Consider the following 25,116-nt stretch of genomic DNA (forward strand, 5'->3'; position numbering starts at 1 on the left):
GGACCTGGGAGATGTGCCATATAACTGGGAAGTCTAAGTGAAGAATATCCACATACTTTATTATAGTCTTTTTTGTTGGTGTATGCTGAATAAGATGATAGTGTTCTTAGATTGAGTATACAGGAAAATGCTAGAACATGTATATGAAGCAGATGAATCAGATATTAAATACATTCCAGGGTTTCCCTCTGAATGCACTAATCCAGCAACTGATTAGCAGTTCTGAGATGAACTCTGTGCATATTAAAATGAGCAGGCAGAATATTCAGGTGAAGCTGGGAGTATTAGTCAGGAAGGGGGATTATGTAGCATGGAAGGCTTTGCAAGCAAGGAGCCCAGCAATCTAAGGACTGTAGCTCACTAAGAACTATCGTTTTTCTATGAACAGAAGTCAGGAATAGTGACTAAGCTCTGGCACTCACTTAATCTTCAGAGAAGACTTAAATAGCAGTTGTTGGTCACTGATTGGCTGCCAGAGTCAGCTGAGACAAGGAGCACTCTGACTAGAATAAATATTAGGAAAATCCTTAATTATTTTGAAAACATCTTTTCCAATTAGTCCCTGCACACTTAAATTGCACATGTACGGTACCACAGCATGTAAGCTAATATCACAATCATTGCTAAACAGACCTAAAAGGGGTAGATGTATGACAAAGTGATAACACTGGAGAAATGAGCCATTGGAGAAGTGTGCCATGGTAACCAGTCAGCCTACAGTAAAGCCCCATACACATAAACGAGTCCCCAACAACACCAATACTGGTTGTGGCAGGCAGGGCTGGACTGGGACCAGAAATCGGCCCTGGCATTTTGAGCACACAGGCCTACCTGCAGCAGGTGGCGTGGCGAAGCTGTGCAGCAAAAAGGGGGCATGGCTTCATGGAAAGGAGGCGTGGCATCACAAAAAAGAGGCATTACACATTATGGAACACACTGTTATGCCTATTACCACACACTGTATCGCCCATTACATATTATGACACACAAGTAATGCCCATATTATGCCCCCAGTAATGCCCCTTACACATAATTCCCCCAAGTAGTGCACCTTAAACATTGCCCCTCCTGTATTATTAATATTAACATCCCTCTGTCCTCTAATTAAAATGTATGCGCCCCTCCCCTTATAATAATACATACATATTTGTAGATGGCAGGAGTCAGGCGATGTCAGTACACAGCAGAGGCAGCACGCTGAGCCCCTAAAGCTGGAGGAGCAGGGAAAAGATGCAGTTCGGGACCACAGAGCCATATGCCTGCCCACCGGCTGCAACTCCATCCTAACAGCAGCAGCTGCTGTCCCCTCCTCTCATACACAACAGAAGGGATCGAGCGGGCGCAGCAATCCCCGGCACCAGCTCCACCCACACGCGCTGCTCAGTCTGCAGCCAATCACTTAATCACAGCAGCCATACACAGAAATCACTATACTGCCTGCCCCGCATCCATCACCTGCAGCACAGCACTGGGCGGATCAAATGCGTGGTGGTCAAGTCATGATGTTATGATGCTATTGCGTCATGACATCAATATGCAAATGACGTGGCCACCCGGCCCTCAGCACAGGAGGTGGTGCTGTGAGTGCTAAATCTTAAACAAATGGCTGCACAAATTAGCCCACAAGGCCAATAGCCCTTCAGAAGTGCCAGATGGCCAGTCCGGCCCTGGCGGCGGGGAACCTGCAGGGTTCCGGTGTCAGCAAGTGTATACACACTTGCCGATGCTGGGGGGAGCAACAGTCATGCTGCAGATTGTCATTAATGAGGGCTCCCTCATTAGTACATGTTCGGATGAGATACAGTGTCATTAAAGACACTTGGGAACGCATATCATTAACTACATGGATTGTACACACTAGACAATACAGTATTGTAAGCAATATTGCTCAGAAAGTGTGTACGGAGCTTTATCGAGTGCATTCTTTAAAATTATACATAGCAGCTGATTGGTTGAAATGGCACACTTCACTCTTTATACATCTACCCCAGTCTCTAAATTCATAAATTTTGTTATATTCGAAACAAGTGAAAAAGCTAAGTAAAGTTAATTCCTATAAGGACATACAGTAGCATTAATGTATAATAACCTTTGTTTTCCTCCTTGAAAGAACTGATTCCATACCTCTTTATAACTGCAGTGTTGTTCTGCATGAAACCAATACTGTATTTGCAAGGTCTAGGGCAAATATAAGAAGCATAGCCATATGGGATGAATATATGATTTTCATAGCTAAAATGTCTGCAATCACAAAAGGGGACAGTGTGACATTGAACGGAGTATACCGAAATGCTAATAATGTGATTGCAAGAGTTTTCTTTGAAACTTCAAACCTAATGGTAAACTACGTTTGGAGTTATAGAGCCGTAGCACCCTAAAATGTAGCAAAATGCTGTTTGCACACTGCTTGTATGATAAAATCTTCAGCAGAAAAAATTGTAGACAATGAGAAACATACCGAAATGGCTGGAACACCAGAACCTGGCCTGTTAGGTAGTATTATGTGATAAAGAATAACCTGAAATGAACTTTAATTTTTTGATGTCATTATCCATTAATCTGTTAAAAGAAGAGGACATTATAATCATACAGGTAATCACATGTAAATGGGACAAGTTATTTAAAACTGTAATTCAGTGATCCTGGTGTGTTGGGCTGTACTGTACAACATAATGTATAGTGTGAACAGAAGAGAGCTGGCAGAGTACCAAATAATTACACAGCCTTTGCATCTTCTGGGCGCTGTGCATGCAGTCAGCGTGATGAAATTGCACTCCAGGCACAGTGGGTTACGAAACCTTATACGTGTAAGTATACAACTGATACAGAAATGTAGTTTAAAATGTATGTACAGTACTACACAAAGAACAGAAATGTCAAGTAGACACAGCTATAGAAAATGAAATTGCTACAAAAGTTCACTATGATAGCTTGGATAAAATGCTACTTATTGTACTTGTCGCTCATCCAAAATGTTCAACTGATATTTTACGGGATACATAAGAATGACCGGTGGCGAGAATATAGATACCAGCATCCCAAAGAAGAGAATCCCTACATGGGTTAGGTAAGTCTATTTACGCTCACCCTACCCTCCTAACCCTCCCTTGCAGCAGCATAACCATATCTCTCCTTCCCCTCCCCACAGCCTCACCCTAAGTCCCCTCACTAGTACCTAAACCTAACTCCCCTTCCCTGGCTTAACCTACATACTCACTGTTGGCTGGTGGTATTCTGGCATTGGCATCTTGATGCTTTCCAATGACTACCCATACTAATATTTAGAGTCCCTACAGTATATTGTTAAATCTTCAAGCAATAAACAAATATTGTAAGTAATTATATTTTCATTTAAAAATTAAAATATTCTAAAATGGAATATTTTAATTAAAGTACAAAATTGTTCATTTGCAATCCTGGAAAAGAATTCTAAATATTCAACTTTAATATTCTGTATATTGATGATACATACGCATTCTGAATTTGGCAAAACTAAATTCGAATAGAAAGTACATTGGGATATCACCTGTGGTTATTTCAGTGGCAGGCAGAGACCTGGAAGTTTGATGATTTCTGATGAGGCAAGGAGTATTTATTGAGGAGAGCACTGTGTACAAAGGCTAGCAGATCCAAAGCCACTAGGGATACACAAACACTGCTAATTACACATGCATCAGCGTGCTCAATGTCCTGAATTAATGAGTCATGAATTGGAGCCCAGGGAGTCACTAAGCTTTCTAATTTGGAGCATCCATCTCTACCAACTTCATTGTCAATAATGAAATAAATCAGACAACTCAAACAGCACTTCTGTAGAAAACATAGAGCTCAACAGAAATAAAACTTGAAAAGTCACTTTAAAATTATACTAATTAAATAGAGCACTTTCATATTAATTTAAAATGGTAGCTACAAACTGTCATCTAATGAGATCACTTCTCCTGGCATTGAACATACAAATTATTCACAGCAGGTCTGAATATCAACAGCATGATGTTATGCTGTTTGCTGAAACTTACCATTGCATGAATTTGTCTTCAATCAACAGGCTCCTACAGATTTTCCCTAAGGAGCTATAAGTGCTGTGCTATGCTGTAGATGGCCTACATATTTTTTTGATCTAGAAGTGCACTGTATGTTACAAAGGTTTAGTAAACAAGTGACAATTGATACAATAATATACATGCATTTACACACAATGATAATATAATCTAAATCAAGACAACATACAGCATGGAGCAAATGTACTGAATACACATGGTACTACTGAATGGGGTATTAGTTGCAGGACATAATGAACCAATATATGACTGAAGGAGGCAGAAAAGTGAAGCAACAACACATGTTCTGCACACATCACTTGTATGAAATAAAGATACATTGCTTCAAATTATGGGGTATATATGCTAACGTTTGATTTTGGTCAATGTTGACCTTTGACAGCCGAGGAATAAAATTAAGGCCACATTTATTTCTTGTTCCCAATGCACTGTGTGGGTAAGTGTCTAAAGGTAACTGTGCCAATGTAACTTGAACACCTTGAACCCTAAATCAGGCCCTGCTTCCAGGGCTAGAACTCACATTTCCTAACATTTAAATATATAATCTGAAACATTAAATTTCATCTGTTCATAAATGTGTGTTTTTTCCCTGGTTGATCAACATTAATTTATTTATTAACAGTTTCTTATATAGAGCAGCTAATTCCATTGCTCTTTAACTTTGATGAAGATCAATTTTAGTCAATAAAAAAAAACAATAAATTAATATTGATCAAAATCAAGCAGAAATCGACCTTTAGTAAATATACCACTATGTGTGAATTTCATTTCTCAAGATACTGTTTGACTAATCTCCAAAGCAAGAATATTAACTTTCTGATAGGATATCTAAAAAAAAAAAAGCCTTCGTAAGTTACATCAAGCTTATGTTACATCATTGATGCAACAACATATTATCAGGGGCCACAGAGGTGGGTTTTCATTTCCCAGAAAAAGTCACATGACTGCAGGACAAGAGATCACAGAACCAACATGATGTGTTTCATTAACCTGCGGCTGCCTTGAGAAAACCTGCTATTGTACATACCTGTGGTAAATGTGCCGCACTCACTCTGCAGCATCAAATAGGAAGAGGACTAGTAAGGAGGGTGACTTGAATTCTATGATTGTCACATGCTGTGTACACAGTGTTATGTCATGTTTATTAGCATTGCAACCTTTCTGCAAATTTAGATTTTCCACATGTTAAAATGAATGTGTAATACATTCTTAACCCAAACAAAATCTACATGCGCTATGATCTGTTATGCCACAGACAACTGTAAACAGATATTGACGTATAGAAAATGGTTCAAAAACCTACACGTTCTCCTTTTGGTCCTCTGTCACCTGGGCGCCCTGAATTTCCCTAAGAAACAGAAAGAGCAAAATGTGAAAAATATTTTGGAAAAGTAAAAAAAAAAAAAAAATTTGAAGTCTGTAACAGAAATGTTATTGTTTGTTCACTGAAGTTATTACAAGCAATGAAATTAAACATGACTCACCGGTGAACCTGGTAATCCATCATTCCCGTTTCTTCCCTAGAAATGATATATGGAATTTTAGTTGTTGAATTGCATTGCATAGCTGCACATGAGTTTTAGATCATCAGTTCTCCTTCCTCATCAAGCTTTGAAGAAGTGCACACTGTGTACCCAGTAAGGGTGATTATAGTGGATATTTATCAAAGTCTTGAAGCTGCAACACTGATAGAACCAAGCTCAACAAACAACATAAAACATACCAATTTTTTTTCCGTTTGTGCTAAAGTAATAATTCAATATATTTTACTTTATTTAGCCAGGAGAAGAGCATGCAGGCTTTCAAGTTAGAAATTGCAGCATAACCAATGGATTTAATTGGATTTAACATAATTACTATACACTAATGCAATGTTTGCAGAAACAAACTAATTTATACTGGACACATAGAGTATATAAAAACATTTTAATTTAGTTGATAAAGGAGAGAGGGGGTCATATACAGTATGTGTTAAAGTTATATAGAATTTGGGTACTGCTTTCCTAGCACGGCGCCCGTCTCATTGATTGTATGCCTTAAGTTTAAGGTACTTAAGCCATACAATGAACGCGATGGACCCGATTTTTTAATCTCATGGATCTTATACATCCATAAGATGCATGAGATCCATGAGATCCATGGATTTGATTTTATATAGTGTGGCGAGCGCAGCGAGCCACCGAGGCCGAAGCGTGGCGAGCGCAGCGAGCCCCGCGAGGGGACGCGGACTACTTTACATGTATTCTGCGTCCCCTCGCCACGCTTCGGGCTCGGTGGCTCGCTGCGCTCGCCACACTATATAATATCAACTCCACGCCGACGTGGATAGTGGGGGTATGAAAGGGTCGGAGGACGCGTACTGCCGCCCCTCGCAGGCTCCCTGCGCTCGCCATGCTTCGGGTTGGCGTCGATAGTGGGGTGGCGTTAACAATGGGGGGGCCATTTCACCCATGAGGGGGGGTTAGCAATTAAAATTGGGGTTTGGGGGCCTTTTTACATTGATTCCAATGTAAAAATCTAGTCGATTGCGTCGATTGCATCATCTCATGCATCTTATGCCGCACAAACACATAAGATGCATGAGATGCTTGTAATGCAAAAATCTCGTCAATCTCGTCGACCGCGTCGATTGCATCATCTCATGCATCTTATGCCGCACAAACACATAAGATGCTTGAGATGCTTGCAATGCAAAAATCTCGTCAATCTCGTCGATCGCGTCGATTGCATCATCTCATGCATCTTATGCCGCACAAACACATAAGATGCATGAGATGCTTGAGATATCAGCCCCACACATACAATCTAGATCGTAGGCGCTGTGCTAGGAAAGCAGTACCAGAATTTGAGATTGCTACAGTAATGCAGTAAGCAGCTTATTTCTGGATACAAATACATTTTCATGTGTGGGATAAGATATTCTAATAAGCTTCCCATGGTGTACTTGTGCTTATATCTCCATTTTAAATATATGAAAATCTAAATTTGAACTTAAAGTAGCCACTGACGGCTATTCATTGTGTAAGACATAAAGTAGATTCCAATGATTTCCATAATATCAATAAAACAAAGCATTGTTTTCAGGAATTGGTCCATGACTAACACTACACAATAATTTGAAGGCCATTTTTACTTTTTTCTAATGTGTATTTGCAGCTCAAAGATGAACATGAATGAGAAAATGTATATACGGTCCAATGTATATATGTGACTGAAAAATGGATATGTTTGTTTATAACAAATGCTCTGTGGCTTTTTTGTTTTTGTATTGGACTAACTTTTAATATACAGTAAATGGGATGAGATGAAAATCTTACTACTGGTTTTAGCATCCATGTCTAATATACAGCAGGACCATTTTACCTATTTGTCTGTCTGTTATTACCCTTGTTTTATTACTATCGTTCACTTGTAAAGTGCAACAGAATATGCTGGTGCTATATATATATAAACTGTTAAGAAATAAAAAAATAAAGCATATACCAATGCAATATTTAACCCTAATCAGTATAATACAGAAAACAATATCCAAAAATTCAGGTGATACCGGGTGTGGTGACACCCGATGTGTACTCAGCCAGAAAAGGGCATGGCATAATTTAAAGAGTGACGGGACGATTGGATCATCGTCCTGTCACTCTGTCCAGCATCTATAGAGATGGGGCAGTGTGTGTTGCCAGCTCTTTGTCTGTGACAAGAGCCAAGTGCTGCAGGATACTATCACACTGCAGCACTAAGCTCCTGTCATTGCAGTAGAGGTGGAACTTTTGTGTCACACCCTCCATAGTTGACACTCGGGTATAGGCCGCACCCTCCGCAACCACCACAAATTCTGCTTCTTTTTGATCGCTGGCCATACGTAAGTTGATTGACAAAAATATGGCATTTAGGAGTGGTAATCATCCATTTTCTAGGAGTGTGAGGAAAAATGCAGGCATGCCCAGGTGTTTGAGGGGAGGGTGTGTCTGACTGGTTCTATTGCAGCTGCTGAGTAGGTTCGGGGCTATGTACAGACTGCACACAATGGAAAAATAATTAAATGGTGAGCTATTCACCGATCCAGCTAATATTTGCAAGCCATTCTAAGCAATTCCAGAGGCTTGCACGGGGCATGATTTCACTGTGGCTGGGTGGCCATTACCTGATCGCAGGACTCTGCTATTTAGCAGAGCAACAATCATGTCTGGAAACCACCCCCACAGTCGATACACAGTTACAAATCACAAAGTCATTACGTACTAGGTAAGAATACAACTGTACTGATTGTCATGTGGATAAACTTGCAACATTTGCAACATATTGTCTACATAAGTCTACTGTATATTGAGATCTGATTTGCACATTCATTAGGTCAACATGGTCAAAGGGTGCTTCAGGTGCTCCGGGCACAGTGCCTCGCTGGGCTCGGCACACTATTATATTCTCCCTCTACACCCACTCTGATGGTAAAGTATGAACAAGTCGCTTTTTTTTTTTTTAAATCCCAAAAAACTCACAACAACCTTTTGCCTGTCAAACTAACGACCGCATACCTTTCCCAAAGTACCCCTTTATCAATGCACTCTCTAATGGTTAGTCAAACCTCTGTGGTGGGTGGCCATGCCTAAGCATGGGCCCCTACCACTGCATGCCCCTGGTGGGTGCTTCATTCCCCAATAGGACACTGTACCTGTGTTATGCAATGTTCATCACCTCCCAGACAGAATAAGCTTCCAGCAATATTGCATGATTTAAGTCATAATTAAACTTGTTTGTAGTCCATGTATTCCAGGTGCTGGGGTGGCAGATGCACAGCATGTGTGGCACAGTATATTTTTATGTTGTATGACAATTACAGATGGAAATACCGCCATTATAGATCAAGAAGTGTTTAATATTAAACTATGAGGAGTCTGTTTGAGTATAAGTAGCATTCATGTCAAGTGTGAGCCCAGGCCTAATAAGATTGACTTAATGCTACCTTGTACTGTAATGCTGGGAAATTAGAAGAGTTGCTAATAATAAGAGTAGATGACAACAGCTAGAATAATCTTGCCCTTGTGCAAATTATTTGAAACAAGAGGCGATATTTTGTTTTTAATACATAATCTCTTTCCATCTTCCAAAAAATAATAATTTGACTTCTGAATTTATTTTATGGATGCTTTTGGACAGTTGTTTTAACTCTTTACTATATTTAGTATGTTCACTGTGTGAAAGGGGGAAGTAGTGCTGTTTGCGCGGGATGGGGTCATTTGGTCTACAGCATGATGGTCGACAGTCATTAGGTCGACACCATTCGGTCATAGGAACAGGTCAACATGGTTCTAGGTCGAAAGGTCATTAGTTAGACAGGTCGTTAGTTCAACAGGTCATTAGTTCGACATTGTCTAGGTCAACAGTCAAAAGGTCGACATGGGGGTTTTCACTGTTTTTTTGAGCCAACATGTGCCGTCAGGCAGTAATATATGCCCTACCATCCACTAGGGCGTGGTGGGAGAATAAAATAGTGTGTCGAGCGTAGCGAGGCACCATGCCTGACGCATTGTGAGCGCAGCGAGCGATGCAAGGGGATGTGGTGCACTTTAAATTGTGTCCAGTAGACTGTGTTGACATTCAGGTAAAAAAAATCAGTGGAAAAACCACATGTCGACCTTTTCACTGTCGACCTAAACATTGTCGAACTAATGACCTGTCAAACTAACGACCTGTCGAACTAATGACCTTTCGACCTACAAACATGTCAACCTTTTCCTATGTCGACCTAGACCAATGTCGACCTTTTCCCATGTCGACCTAATGGTGTCGACCTAATGACTGTCGCCCATCATGCTGCAGACCAAATGATCCCAACCTGTTTGCGCATGTACAAATTAATTTAAAAAAGGCCAGTGAAAAAACAGCTGCTCACAAAACTTATGAAACAAAAGCGTTACGAATGGGCTTAGAAAAATAAAAACTGGACCAAGGAACACTGGCGGAGGGTTATCTACAATGTTTTGGGGATGCTTCAGCTCTTATGGTTTTGGAAGTTTGAATCTAGTTGATGGTATGATGAGCTTAGCTCAGTGCATTGATATTCTTTTAAAGCAAAGTGGTTTCCGAGCTGGAAAAAACATTCCCAGATGGATCAGGCATCTTCCAACAGAATCCATGCCACACATCCAAAATGGTCAAGAATTTCATGGCTGGGAAGAAAATAAAGGTACTAGGCTGGCCTAGGAACTCACCAGACATGAATCCCATTGAAAATCTGTGGTCTATATTCAAGAATTGCCTTAGAGGAAAGGAATGAATGACGAAAGTGAAGCTGACTGAAGCACTGATTCAAGTGTGGTACCATGACCCTAAAATCACCAAAGACTATTCCAAGTTGGTGGATTCTATGCCAAACCATGAAAAAATGCTTTTGAAAAACAAAGGAGGTCATACAAACTACTAAAATGTTGTTTGAAATAAAATCTAAGGTGTAGATCAAAAATAAAGTACATTTTCATTGCTTGTTTGAATTAATTTGCACATGGATGTATATAAAAATGGATGCATGTGTGTGTATATATGTTTCAGGTTAACTCTGGAATGCCCAAAGAAATTTACACCAATCTTGGTACAGATATGACTTACACTCTGGAAAAATATACTGTGGGGTAAGACACCCCTATCACCCCCATGGGGGTCCCAAGGGCCCAAAAAGGGGTCCGACCACTACAAGGACATTTCTTCATCCAGAACTTTTAGTCAATCTCCCCCAATCAAGCAGCAATATTTCACTAACTCTCCCTTGTCCCATGTGCTCTGTCTTCTCCATCCTGAGCCTGATGCTCTTTCTATTAATTATTTTTCCTTTCTTTCCTAACACTCCCTATGTTTTTGCCTTATTACTCTCTTTCTCCTCTCCCATTTTTCTCTCTCTTATCACCCATTGCTGCTGTTCTCACTCTCACACAGTCAGCCAATCATCAGATCCTGTAGATAAGCCTCGTCCAATAAGATCAAGTTCAAAATGCAATCTCATTGACCACTGCTACAGACTATGCGGCTGCTTTATTGTAAGTCTGCTGAACAACTGCAGTTTCTTCCTATACAGGAACATGATTGACAGTCCTGTATGCAGCTTCAGGTGCAGCACTGATGTATGCATTGATGAATCTATGCTGCCTGGAACACACACCCCCATCAATTTTCTTCTGACCCACCCCACTCCTCCATCCAGCTCCATATCTTCTCTGGCCTGTCCAACTCCTCTGTCCATTTCCATGTTTACACTGGAATGCCCCATTCCTATTATGACCCATTGGCTCCACTACTCCCCCCCCATTCATTGTCAGTGGCCAGTAGATGCACATATCTGCAAAGTACAGTGCAGTGCTACCAATGGTTAGGAGAGCATAGACAGGGTTAGTAAATGTGCCATTCAAGTTGCAATTGCCTATATTTAACAAAGGGCAACTTACCATAAAATGACCTGTAACATGCCATAAGAAAACCTGTCTGATATCAACTCACTATACCAAAGCTTGCAATAGATAGCTGGAAATGTGCCAGAAAGGTTGCAAACAATAGAGATGCCTCTAATTGGGGATAAAGCTGTTAAAGGTAAAGGGTGAGATTTAATAGGATGAGAGATTCAGAAAGTGAGAGATTTATTGAGAAATCTCCAGTTTTTTTAAAGCGGCAATCATTTACACTGCAAGATCAAACTGGTTTTGCAGTGTAAATGATTGCCGCTTTAAAAAAACTGGAGATTTCTCACCAAATCTCTCACTTTCTGAATCTCTCATCCTATTAAATCTCACCCCATGTCTTTTAAATGAATGAGTGCACCCCATAACATTGTACGATTAAGCTGCAGAGCCTTTTTTTAACCAAGCTTTGCAAACTGGAGGTGTCATCAGTTGTGATACATGTAGGGCTATTTTTGTGCAGGCTCCAGCAGGAACTGAGGCCCTTATTCTAGTTCACTCTTTCAGACAAAATATTTCTTAGATGGACAAAATGCAGTGCACATGGTTTTGTCCATCTAAGAAATATTTTGTCAGAAAGAGTGATCTAGAATAAGGGCCTCAGTTCCTGCTGGAGCCTGCACAGAAATAGCCCTGGATAAACGTGTAGTGACCGACACAGTATGAGGATTATGGGATCAATTCAATCAGTACATCATGTCTCCAAAAATCGCATTGCAGTGGGCAGAAAGATCAAGCTTTTTAAAAGATCAGCGATCTAATCCCACCCCTACATTACCCTTTGTTTCCAGTGCTCAGTAGTAGCTCCATTATTGCCACCACAGTATTCCCACAGGGAAAAAGCCACTCCAATATCCTTAGTCAAAATATGGATAGATTGTGTAAGTTCCGAGGTAAAACACTTGGGAACAATGGTAAGAGAACATAACATTTTGTAAAGCGTGTTAGACACATTTTACATTGGAATGTTTAATGGTTTTGGGTAACAAATCTAAGCTATTTTCATTATATAACAGAATAATGGTTTTATGCCCGTAAACAGGCACTAGATGGTAGTATTGGATATATGAATAAAATGATTCTCCAATTTTAAAGCTACGAAAGCCTGTAAAAAAGCTAGTACACCATGGAATCAAAGTTCATTACAACTTTCTCCTATTAAATCATCAATTGATACGGTTGTGGGCTAAATAAGAAATGTAAGGTCCCTGAGTTTTATAGCTTTCAGTACTTAAGTGGCAGAGATCTCACTGCACCAGTGTAAGCTGCCTGCAATTCTGCTGCTAAATTCAGTATAGATAAAGCTGCCTTAGCTGCTTATCAGCTCAGATAGAAATATCAATGGCACTCACCCAATTACCATTTTACTGTACCCTCTAGCAATCAACACTGAAATGATGTGAAATAGACCAATACATTGCATTTAATATTTAAAGGTCTGATCCATAAATATAAGGAACATAAGGTGACCCGCATATACAATCATTTACACTACATGAGACTTAACATAAATGATTAGTCAGTAAAACTATTTCGTTTTTTCAAAAAGTAAAAACCTGTTGAATCAAAAAAGGCTTCAAGCTGAATATTTTCCATTATTCATTTTATGGCCTTTATTCAAATCTGGTCGCAGTACAAATTTTTTTCTCAAAATGGGCAAAACCATGTGCACTGCAGGTGGGGCAGATGTAACATGTGCAGAGATAGTTAGATTTGGGTGGGGTGTGTTGAAACTGAAATCTAAATTTCAGTATAAAAATAATGCAGCCAGTATTTACCCTGCACAGAAACTAAATAACTCACACAAGTCTAACTCTCTCTATACATGTTACATCTGCCCCACCTGCAGTGCACATGGTTTTGCCCATTTTGAAAACAGATTTGTACTGCAATCAGATCTGAATAAGGGCCTATAAAACATGTGGCATAAACAAATGATACATATTGGTTTGAGTAAAGTGATTTATTGAAGAAATGGTTAAAGCAAATGCCTTACTCTGTGCTGTCACCAATTAACATATTCTTATGTATCAATAGCATTATATTGGCACAATGATGTCAATTACTATGTAAACAATCTAATACTATACAGCCAATGTTGCATTGACGGAAATGATATGTATGTATTAAATGAAATGACCTTTAAACTAGATAAATACAAAGAAGAGGAAAGCATTTCCCAAAGTATGAGTCACCTACGCACCTGATGGACTCTGTCATGTGACTAGGTCATTGAAAATTTCTGCGTATATGCCCAGCACCGCATGTCCCATACTAAATAGGAAATAGGTGATGTAATTTCATTCCCATCTGACAAAATGTCAGATGGGATCAAAAAAGAAGATTAGAGGGAAACAGACTGGGATGCAAGCCAAACGTCTAGTGACGGAGCAGAGAGTACGCATCTCACTTTTAATTGGAAGGCACTAGTCTAGAGGAGGACTGTGTAAATGAATGTCATCTTGGGAGACATCATTTCAAAAAACAATAAGCGGACAATTTATCATCGTGTTGTAGCTGCATAGCTGGTTACATGAAACGAGGAATAAAATCAGGCTGCTGGCTGTTTTGTTTTTGTGCAATTTGCACACCTGCTACCCAGCTGAGAGAGCATGTAGCCTGTGCTGCCTAATTGAAATGTGATATTGATCTGTCCTCGCTGTAATAATGGTTTTCATACTATATCTAAACATGTAGCACACAATTTGTGGCACTCTTGCTTGTTTGTTTTAACAGGAAAACAAATGACCCACATAGACCAGTATGATATGTAATGAAGCAATTCCAGAGCCATTTCCACAGAGGAGCGGATTTCACAAATAAACCAGTGCATTTAAGGGAGTACTGAAAGAAGGCCAGGAAGAAATTGAGGGCAGAAATATATCTGCACAATCTTCTAGATTGCTGTGTTACTGTTATTGAAATGTATATGTAGAATGGCATTAATGCAGAGTATGTTAATTTACATAATTGTTCTGTGTATGGTAGTATTTGCATGGACCGGCCCTTACTGTATTTGGCCTATGTTAGAACACCACTGCTCTACCAGTCCTGCTTATCTAGACAGCGTAAATGTGCATAGGAACACTCTTATACGCCTATGGACACTTAACACTGCCTAGAGATGGGGAGGGAAGAAGTGTTCTAGCATAGGCTGAGTCACATATCACATGAATCTTTTAATTAGGACAGAAAAAGTGTGTCTAAGGTGCGGTGCACCATAAGAAGTACAATTACACGTAAGAAGTAACTTTTATTATTGATTATTTAAAACTAGCAAAATATATTTAAAAAACATACAAACATAGACTAACAAGTGAAAAATTTGCGTGTTAAAACAGCACGTGTGGGGATGCCGTGTGTGTAATAAATGTCTCTGGTGTACTTGTTGATAATCAGCATCTGCTATATGCTTGCGAGGTCTCTAAAGCCAAAGAGAGAATCCTGTTTAGGTTATACTATAATTGCCCCTAATAGGATTCAGGTTAGTGACTATCCTTCTTGGGTTTTCACATTCATATGCTGGTAACAGTGTTATGTTTAATTGTTTTAAAATAAAACAATGTTGCAAAGTTGCAATGGCTGGACACACTGTGTTGATTGATATCCTGTAGTGGGCACAAAGCAGATTATTACTGCAAATATAGTTGGTCGTGCACTTCTGGATAAGGGAGTGTGTCTGGGTATAACACTTTTAATAAACAGGATAAGACTTTGGTCTTAAATCATTAAATCATGGAGCGTATTGTATCATATCAAACAGGCAGTTACTGCACTTGCCTATAGTTCTGGCTATTGCTGCAGATTTAAATTAAATAAACAGATAGAGGACATATAGTATTGCATTTGTGTGGTGCGGCCGCAACCACTTATCATATGTGTGCAGCAATCACAGAAATGACAGAGACAGACCGAGCGGTGTTAGTTAGGTGCCGATATAAGCTAAGATTCTCAGCGTGAGTCATGAACACCGCTCCGGAGCATGCAATTAGATTAGTACATTACAGCGCTTATAAGAGCTCAATACAATTCAGTGCTGGTTTAATTCCAATTTCTAGGACACACACCATTCTTTTTTGCTTCCCGCTTCCTCAAGTTGCTCTGTGGAAGTGGGGAGCGAAACGCGTGCGCTGGCAGCACCAGCCGTATGGCCATGGGAACGTCAGGGCGAATTTATGCACAAAATTTTTTGTTTCCCCCTAACATGTCACTACTTGTTTCATGTTGGGGCCTCTTGACTGCCAATGCAGCACAACCTCACCCCCCCTCAACCACCACAATTTACTGTCCATTGCTCCCTCCGCCATCACAAATTACAAAATAAATGTAAAAAAAGTTGTAATCACAAAATGTACAGGCTCAGGAGAAAATGGCCCAGTCAGTGGGTAAAGGGGGGCAAACTTTTTTTAGTGTATAAGTGAAAGGAGAAAAACAAAAAAGTGTAGTAATAAGACTAACGACAGATAGTGGAAGTCTTCTTGAGGAGGACAATGTAATAGCAGATCATAATTATAATGAGGGAGAAACAAGTATATTTAAAGAGGAGAAAGTCCTAACAGAACTCTAAAAATTTAAAGTGGATAAATCAATGGAGCCAGATGGGTACATCCAAGAATTCTAAAAGAGCTCAAAGGGGAGCTGGTAAAACCATTAACAGAATTATTCAACCAGTCACTAGCTACTGGAGTAATCCCAGAGGACTGGAAAACAGCGAATGTAGTCCCACTGCACAAAAGTGGAAACAAGAAAGAGGTAAGCAACTATCGAGCAGTAAGCCTTACATCAGTAGTAGGGAAATTGATGGAAACACTCTTAAAACAAAGAGTTGTAGAATATCTCAAAACCAGCAACTTACAAGATCCAAAACAGCATGGGTTTACTGGGGGAAGATCATGTCAAATAAATCTTATTGACTTTTTTGACTGGGTGACTAAAGTAATAAATCAAGGGGGGTGGGGGGGCGCTATTATGTAGCTTATCTAGACTTTAGTAAGTCTTTTGACACTGTCCCACATCACAGACTGTTAAATAAACTTGAAATGTTGGGTTTGGATTCTAAGATGGTTGAATGGTTAAGATCTTGGTTGCAGGACAGAAAACAGAGAGTTGTAGTAAGTACAGTCAAAGGAGGGAACGGTTACAAGTGGAGTACCCCAGGCATCTGTACTTGGACCAGTGCTTTGTAATATCTTTTTTGGTGATATTTCAAATGGAATTGAGGGTAAAATGTGCCTTTTTTGCAGGTGACATAAATGTATGCAACACGGTAGACACACCAGGAGGGGTAAACCAAATGAATGATGATCTAGGTAGATAAGCGGAATGGTCAAGAGCATGGCAACTACAGTTTAATGGATAAAACTGCAAAATGATGCACTTAGGTCTCAAAAATCCAAAGACTAAATATAGTATAAATGCCACTATAATGGAAACTACTGACAAAGAGACGGATCTAGGTGTCACTATTTCAGGGGACTTAAAGGCAGGTAGGCAATGTAACAAAGCAATGATGGAGGCAAGTCAGATGCTTGGTTACATAGGGAGAGGTATCAGCAGTAGAAAGAAAGATGTAATAATGCCACTGTATAGTTAATTGGCACAACCTCATCTAGAGTACTGTGTTCAGTTCTGCAGGCCATATCTGCAGAAGGATATAAATACATTAGAGACTGTACACAGAAGGGCAACTAAAATGATGCATGGCCTACATCACAAAACGTACCAGGAAAGACTAAAAGACATTAATATGTACAGTTTAGAGCAGAGAAGGAAAAGGGGGGACATGATAGAAATTTTCAAATATATCAAGGGTTTTAATAAGGTTCAGGTGGGAGACATTATTCACAGGAATAGGAGCAGCAGAACAAGAGGACATGCAGTGAAACTAGAGGGAGGAAGATTCAGGGGAAGTTTGAGGAAAAATTACACAGAAATGGTAGTGGATAAGTGGAATAGCCTCCCATCAGAGGTGGTAGAGGCAAATACAGTACAGCTATTTAAACATGCTTGGGATAGGCATATTGATATCCTTACACAAAAGTAAGAATCAAATAGGGTTTGAGGTAACACATTTAAAAAGGGGCAGACTAGATGGGCCAAGTGATTCTTATCTGCTGTCAAATTCTATGTTTCTATGTAAAATCAAAACAAAAAAATCATCTGGCCTCATCAGGCTTCCCCAGCAAGTGTCGCCTCTGGTTAGTGGGATATCCGCCACTGGTGACTGGAACCCTGAAGAGGGTGTTTTAAGACTGGTGGGGGCCTATGTAAAGATATCTGTGGCACCCTCCCCCTGAAACAAAATACTACTGTAACAGAGACTCTAGCAGGGCCGTCTTAACCATTGGGCTTGATGGGCACTTGCCCAAGGGCCCCATAGTCCTTGAGGCCTAATGCCCAAGCCTTCCACCCCGGCCCATCCGCTCTATCAGTGTAACTGTCCACCGTGCCCGCCATGCCTCCCCCTCTCCTCTCTGATGTGTCAGGGCCCGACGTCACTATCTAGTGACCAGACCAGTCCCGGCGCGAATGCTGCTGTGAATTGTGTGGGAGACGGAGAGAGACCCAGGCCCCAGCAACAGACCTGGAGTTGACGTCACTACCTAGTAACCTGACCAGCCCCAGCATGAGTGCTGCAGCCGTAGATGTGTGGGAGACCCAGGCTCCCGGAAAGCAGACTGGTGCACTGACACAGATACACTGGGGAGGGTTGGATAGGGCAGCCTGAACTTGACGATTGAGGGGAGTTGAGAGAGGAGGACATGATTAGGAGGAAAAAGTAATGCAGGTTTCCCCTCCTCTCTCCTCTTTTTCTTCCCCCCTCTTTCTCTCTCTCTCTCCTTTTTCTGGGGCTAGTTACGCCCCTGCTAGTAATGTAGTGGCAGGTATAGTATTATATATATTAGGCAGGGCCCCCACTGCACTGCTTTGCCCAGGGACCCGTAATGCTGTTAATGTGGCCCTGGACTCTGGCACTAATACGAAATATAAAAATTTAAAGGATATTGGTCTTCAATTATTTGAAAGCAGTGTATTTATTATTTATTTACAGTTCATTTTATAGCGCAGCATATTCCGTTGCACTTTACAACTGGAACGAACAGTGAAAAAAGCAAATTGGGTAGTAACAGACTGGCATAGAGGTAGGAGGGCCCTTCTCTCAAGCTTACAATCTATATGGATAATAAGAGGGGTAAATAAGGATAGGAATTGTGTTTTACTTTTCCAATGTTAAAAATAAAATATGCTTTTTTAAAATTTGTTGGGTATGCTGACACTTTTGTTCGGTATGCTGACAATTATTTTTATCATGTTTATTAAAACAGTACCCACTCATGTTAATACAGATCCCAGTACAGAATAACAGGGTTTTCTGACTATTTATAGAACATTTAGTTAATATAAACATTAATCACTTGCAGCTTATATTTCGCATGAACATTATTATGAATATACTGTATAAAGAGCTATATAAGTATTATCATTAAAAATCATAAACATGTTTTCTCGTGAAATGAAGTTTCAATATAAACTATCTGAAACATAATGATTTGGTATAAAATATGACTCAGGCTAAGGTTTCTGTGACAAGAGGATCATTTGAAGACGTTGGTGTATGTGGGTGGGAAATATGTCCACAATGTTAATGTTATACTTCATCCCAATTTCTTTAGAAACTAAAATGTTTTTTTTTAGTTTTACAAATGAGTCACTTAAGAAACAAAGTCAGAGTTGGATAAAACTGTTTTGAGAAGCATTATGTGTAGTTTTCCTTGAATTCAAGTTGAATGTTATCTTAAGTTTATTAGTAAAAAGACAAGTCTATGGGGGCTATGCAATAGGTTCCAAAATTACCTAAATTTAAATTGGCAACCAGAAAATAGGCAAAACTAGCTTTATATCTGTTTGCTGCTATCAATTTGTCAGTGAACTAGCCCAAATCACACGGGTTTCATAAGCTTGTAACCTCTTATATTTTATTTGATTTATATCACATTAAAATGTAAATCATATTATTGAACAATGTACTGTAATATGCTGTATGAATGTGGTAATCATAACATAATATTTAAAACAAAAATGCCTCATATGAATTACAGAAAAATACAACCAAATTCAAGCTAAATATATATACAAATTATTTTGTAATGACATCAATTAAACATAATATAGTGGTTCACAATCTTTTTTGAATCACGGTGAGCATCAACATTTTATTCACAGCACCCTTAGGTCAAAAGTTTCTCATTGAGAAAATCAGAACAAGATATTAAAATCAGTAAATTGTGTTTATAGCTCATCCTTAGTGTCAGCTTTGTGGTAATGGTCAGGACTCACTTCTATTTGTCTACAATTTGCCTATTACACTTGTCATAAATAATTTGAATTGGTCATGGACCCCTAATGCAGGGCACCATTGCAAGTCCCCCAAGGCACCCCTGAGTGCCACAGTCCACAGTTTGGGAACCACTAATGCAATATTTTTTCTAAACATGAAATAATAGATTAATTGTACTTGTGTGAATAAAGAAATGTATTGGATGGTTGCTTACCGGTTTTCCTTGAGGACCTTCAGGTCCAGGAAAGCCAATATCTCCTACTGGTCCTCGCTCGCCCTAAAGTTAAATGATAAAAAATATTATTATTAGCTGTATCTGTCTATAAACACATAATGCACATTTCAAGTAGACTAGTATTTTGGACACCTCACATGCTGGGTCACTACAATACAATGCTGAATGGGGATAGTATAGGACTGTTCTCTTATGTCAGCACCTGTGGCTGGGGAGGAGAGGGGACTGTCTTGTCCTAATGGTAGTGTTCATTCTTTCACCTGCCATCTTTGAAAACCCATGCAAACCAGACCTGTGCTAGAAACACCACAGCAGACAGCGACACCCAAGGAAGGGAAGAGGAACTGCATGGGTTTTCAAAGATAGCGGGTGCTAGAATGAACACTGTAACAGTGCTGGGGGAGAAAACCAAAGTGACACAATCAGAGTTATGTTGATTCTTGAGTTGGGTGCAAAATAATATATTCTGCTGAATGACAAGACAGCTATAGGATGTTTTTGGACAATGCTGGTATCAAATGTGATCTCAAAAGAATCTAGTGTTTGATTACAATTGATTGAATAATTATGTGGGATGTTGACCACTACTTGTTTGTGAGTGCAGTGATCTACCAGTTGCATAACATACCACATTGCTTCTAGGGGAGACTGGTATGATTGATCTCTTTGGTTCCAAGGTTAATAATGTAAAATTGACATATACTTATTGATAATTTATATACCTATCTCCAGTTATATTAGAATGTTTCTCTGGAATGTGTGTAACATGTATTTTTTATTTTTCTTTTAATTGGTTTCTCTTGGCCACAATATTCTTCAGTTATCATCTCAGCAGACAAATAAGGTGTTTTAGAACATTGGGCCTTATTCTAGTTCACTCTTTCTGACAAAATACTTCTTAGATGGACAAAACCATGTGCTCTGCAGGGGGGCAAATGTAAAATGTGCAGATATATTTAGATTTGTTTCTGTGCAGGGTAAATACTGTCTGCTTTCTTTTTCCATTGCAATATAGATCTCAATTTGAAGTAAAACCCCACCCAAATCTAATTCTCTCTGCACAAGTAACATCTTCCCCATCTGCAGTGCACATGGTTTTGTCCATCTAAGAAGGAATTTGTCAGAAAGAGTGAACTAGAATAAGGCCCATTGTGACAGAACTTCAGATTTCGTTACACCATCTGGAACATCAGCTATGAATTAAACCATGGACAGACTGACATGCATGAGATGTTTCTTTTTAATAATGGTTAATATATAGTGCACATTGTATTTTGTTGCACTTCATTTTCCTTTTCCAAATATGTTGACTTGATGAGTGAAATGGACAGAGTAGATGAGATGTGTTCTTTATATGTAGTCAACATTCCTTCAAAGGATTAACTTAGTTATGTAGTAAGTGTAAGTATAGTTTCCTTCCCCTGCTTTTAACAGGAATGTCATACATTTTTCAGAAACGTGCAGATTAACGGGCTGATGTACAGTTGAACATAAGTTAGTCATATTGCTTCTGCATTGTGTCCATAGAAAAATTGTGCATATTTACTTACAGTATATGCAGAGATATACATATCTCTGTGGATGGACAGCTCCTATCTGTACGCTTGTTTTCATGGCCATCACTATTATCAGTGCAGTTATTATACATAACTCTGCAGAGTTCACCATTCCATCAATATTTCTTCTCTGAACTATGCGACCATTCAAGATGACTTGTAGAGATACGAATTCGGCCCCAGCATTTATGCACATGTGCAAACCGGACTGCGAACAGCTTTCCCGCATTACACACCGCGAGGAGGGAGGGCTGGGGGAGGACGGAAACAGACACAGGGCTGGACCAGGGGAACACCTAGCATTTTATGGGTATCCTCACGAAAATGCTGGGTGTTCCCCTGAGAAAGTGCCTGCCAGGGGCGGGCAGCTGACATCACAGGACATCAGCGCCTGCCCCGTCTTCGTCGATTTGCGGAGGAAATAAAAGCCAGTTCAGACTGACCTTTATTTATTTATTGGTCAGCGACCATTAAATGATTTCTCCTGCTAGCAGCCACATGCAGGGCCGGCTCTACCATTAGGCAGCTTTAGGCAGCTGCCTAGGGCACCAGGATCTGGGGGGCGCCAACAAATCAAGGATGTCTATGAGGATCCTTGTTCTTAATGCAGGTGGTGGCTGTGGAACTTCTAAACCTCACCGCCATACTTTCCCTTAAGGCATATTTCCCTACTTTACTATCCCCTCTTTTTGTACTCTGTCGTAGGTGGCAAAGGAGAGAATGCTGGGGCCTTCAGGGAAAGCAGGGGACTGGCCCACCTTCCGTGGGGCTGGGAGGATCACCCAATTTTTGGGAGTCTCCCTGTCATTCCAGAATGTCAGGCAAGTATGCCTTAAAGATTTGGAAAATGGTTTTTGGTGGCAGTGGGGGGTTGAAGTTTTGCCTAGGGTGCCGAGAAGCCTTACACCGGCCCTGGCCACATGCGAAGGGAAGTGTTAGCAAACACATCATCTCGCATGGTACCGAGAGGATTCAGCGGTGGGGGGGCTTCTTTCGGCTGAGCAGCATGAGGCATTTCATGACTCATTAAGCTGCAAATGACCGATGCTTAGCGAACCTTGGTGAATCAGGCCCTATGGCCCTTATTCTGGTTCACTCGCAAAAGCAAATTCTTCTCAAATGGACATAACAATGTGCACTGTAGGGGGGCAGATGTAACATGTGCAGAGAGATTTAGATTTGGGCGAGTTATTTTGTTTCTGTGCAGGGAAAATACTGACTGCTTTATTTTACACTGCAATATAGATATCACTTTGAAGTAAAACCCCACCCAAATCTAATTCTCTCTGCACATGTTACATCTGCCCCACCTGCAGTGAACATGGTTTTGTCCATTTGAGAAGGAATTTGTCTTAGTGAGTGAACCAGAATAAGGGCCAATGTGTGAATGCCCTTTGCAATTCCTGTTCATTTACTAAACAAATCTATATTTTTGACTCACAATAGAGTTACAACCTTTTGCAAATATCTTTATACAAAGAAAATAAATGTTGTTCAAGAAGTTCTTCACAACACTGTTTCAAAAGTTACCACAAAGAAGCTGCAGTTGGTTGATGCATTGCTTTCAACTTTCTGTAAAGGCCATCCAAAACCAGCTCAATGTGATTTAAAACTGGAGACTACTCTGTCTTGTTATTTTATTGAGTGGTAGTTCTGGCATAGCCTGGAAGTAGATTATCTCACTGTAGGAACTCTTAACCAACTAAGTGTGGGCCGGATGTTGCATGGTGTTGTGGTAATCATTTTGATTTATGGTTCCGGATAAATCTCCGATCCAGGATAAGAGTCCCAGGCTATAAGTCTTCCTCATTCATAGTTGACAATTGGGGTCACACATTGAGGGAACCATCCTTTCATCTTATCAATGGATTAAAATAAACCACATCTGATGAACCAGTTTTTAGTAGCTCACTGGTGGTCCTCCGTTGCCTAGGCAAAATGTTTTCCTTATTTTGCCATTTTGGCAATGGCATTCTTTCTGCCATTTGACCTGATAAAACCTGCAATCTTATATTCCCAGTTAAAAACTGAGACTAGCTTACTTTGACCACTGTTAAGCCATGCTTGAAGCTATTGTCCCAAGAGTCACCTATTGTGTAAGCTGTTGACTCTAAGAAACTTGCCTTATGATTTTGCTGTGACATTGCATCTGCCAAACCTCTATTAGGGTTTCCTCCAGCTTCCAAATGCCTTTTGATGGTATGTGAAACTGACACAATGGCTTTCTTTGCAATATCTCTAAAGGAAAGACCTACTGTACATCTCGAAAGGTTATAATGTCTATCTGTATGTCTTACTTTGTCATTGTAATAACAATGTACTACTTTCAAATAATGTCCAATAATGTCAATTTAATGCTTTGTATGTTGTAATAACAGTCGGTTCCAACACTGCTTTTATATCAAATGGTGGTTTGTAAATAATTAATTTAGGGGTTCTTCTTCCTCCACATAAAACACTTTAAAGAAAAAATAGATGATTGGAGCTGAGTTACATATTACACATCTAGTATCTTTAAATGTAGTAATGAATGCTCTTTACATGGTGTTATGGGATGCAATTAGAATCCCGGCGGTCGGAATACCGGCGGTCAAAATCCCGACCGCCGAAATCCTGACACTTTCTCCCTCTATGGGTGTCCACGATACCCATAGAGGGAGAATAAAAGAGTGTGCCGAGCGTAGCGTAGCGATCCACGCCCCCCCCCCCCCTTTGTCGGGATTTCGTCGGTTAGGATTCCGACCGTCGGGATTTAGTACCAATCCCTGTACTATAAAGACCAATTTTCAAGATTATTTCTCAATGGTACCTACCAGGTCTGGGTGACATCCATTAAGGTAACCTTTCATGTAGCTTTTGGCCATTTGATCAAGGTGTGTACATAAACTTACAATGTGAGCCTGCTTGAAAATTGGCCATGTAACAGTTTAACTTTCTTGATATACACATTTCACCTCCTTTTTATACTGTATACAGTACTTGCTTCTGTATTTTATAACTGAAGTTAAATTGTCACAATATATGCAATTACCCAGCAGAATTTTGGATGGTGTCCAATGCTTGACAAGAATGTTATAACAATTCTCTACTATCAAAGACAAAGACTGAAGCAATTCAAGCCTTAGACAATGCTGTTTTACTACAATACGCTGTAGTAAGACCATTTAAGTAGACTGTAGCTTCCTGTTGTCCTTGGTTTGGATTAGTTACACAAATGGAAAGACACCTGCCACTTTTAGCAAATACAGCAGCAGAAAGCAAACATTCTTCAACCATAATTGTATAAATAATACAGTAAATTATGGCAATAAAGCTAGCATCTATGAAATAAATCATTTAGATTAATATTGTAATAATCACAACAATAGTGTACCACAGGCAAGAACCTTTATAACCCATTAAGTGTTTTCACTGGCTAAGCTGCTGGCAAGAGGTGAACAATATATAATTATGTTTTATTTCAATTAAGCTACATTTTATTATG

General features: G+C 39.8%; 1 protein-coding gene across 1 annotated transcript in view; it reads right to left on the reverse strand.

Moving 5' to 3' along the window:
* Positions 1-25,116, reverse strand: part of LOC146062953 (uncharacterized) — a 366,150-nt gene that overhangs the window by 57,649 nt on the left and 283,385 nt on the right. Inside the window, exons 30-32 of the mRNA XM_083174963.1 lie at positions 20,056-20,118; positions 5,546-5,581; positions 5,365-5,409 (exon numbers count right to left, since the gene is read on the reverse strand). Coding sequence (XP_083031089.1) covers positions 5,365-5,409; positions 5,546-5,581; positions 20,056-20,118 — 144 coding nt within the window. The remainder of the gene's footprint in view (positions 1-5,364; positions 5,410-5,545; positions 5,582-20,055; positions 20,119-25,116) is intronic.

This window comes from Crinia signifera, chromosome 3 (genome assembly GCF_055691185.1).
Source record: "Crinia signifera chromosome 3, ASM5569118v1, whole genome shotgun sequence".
NCBI classification, from domain to species: domain Eukaryota; kingdom Metazoa; phylum Chordata; class Amphibia; order Anura; family Myobatrachidae; genus Crinia; species Crinia signifera.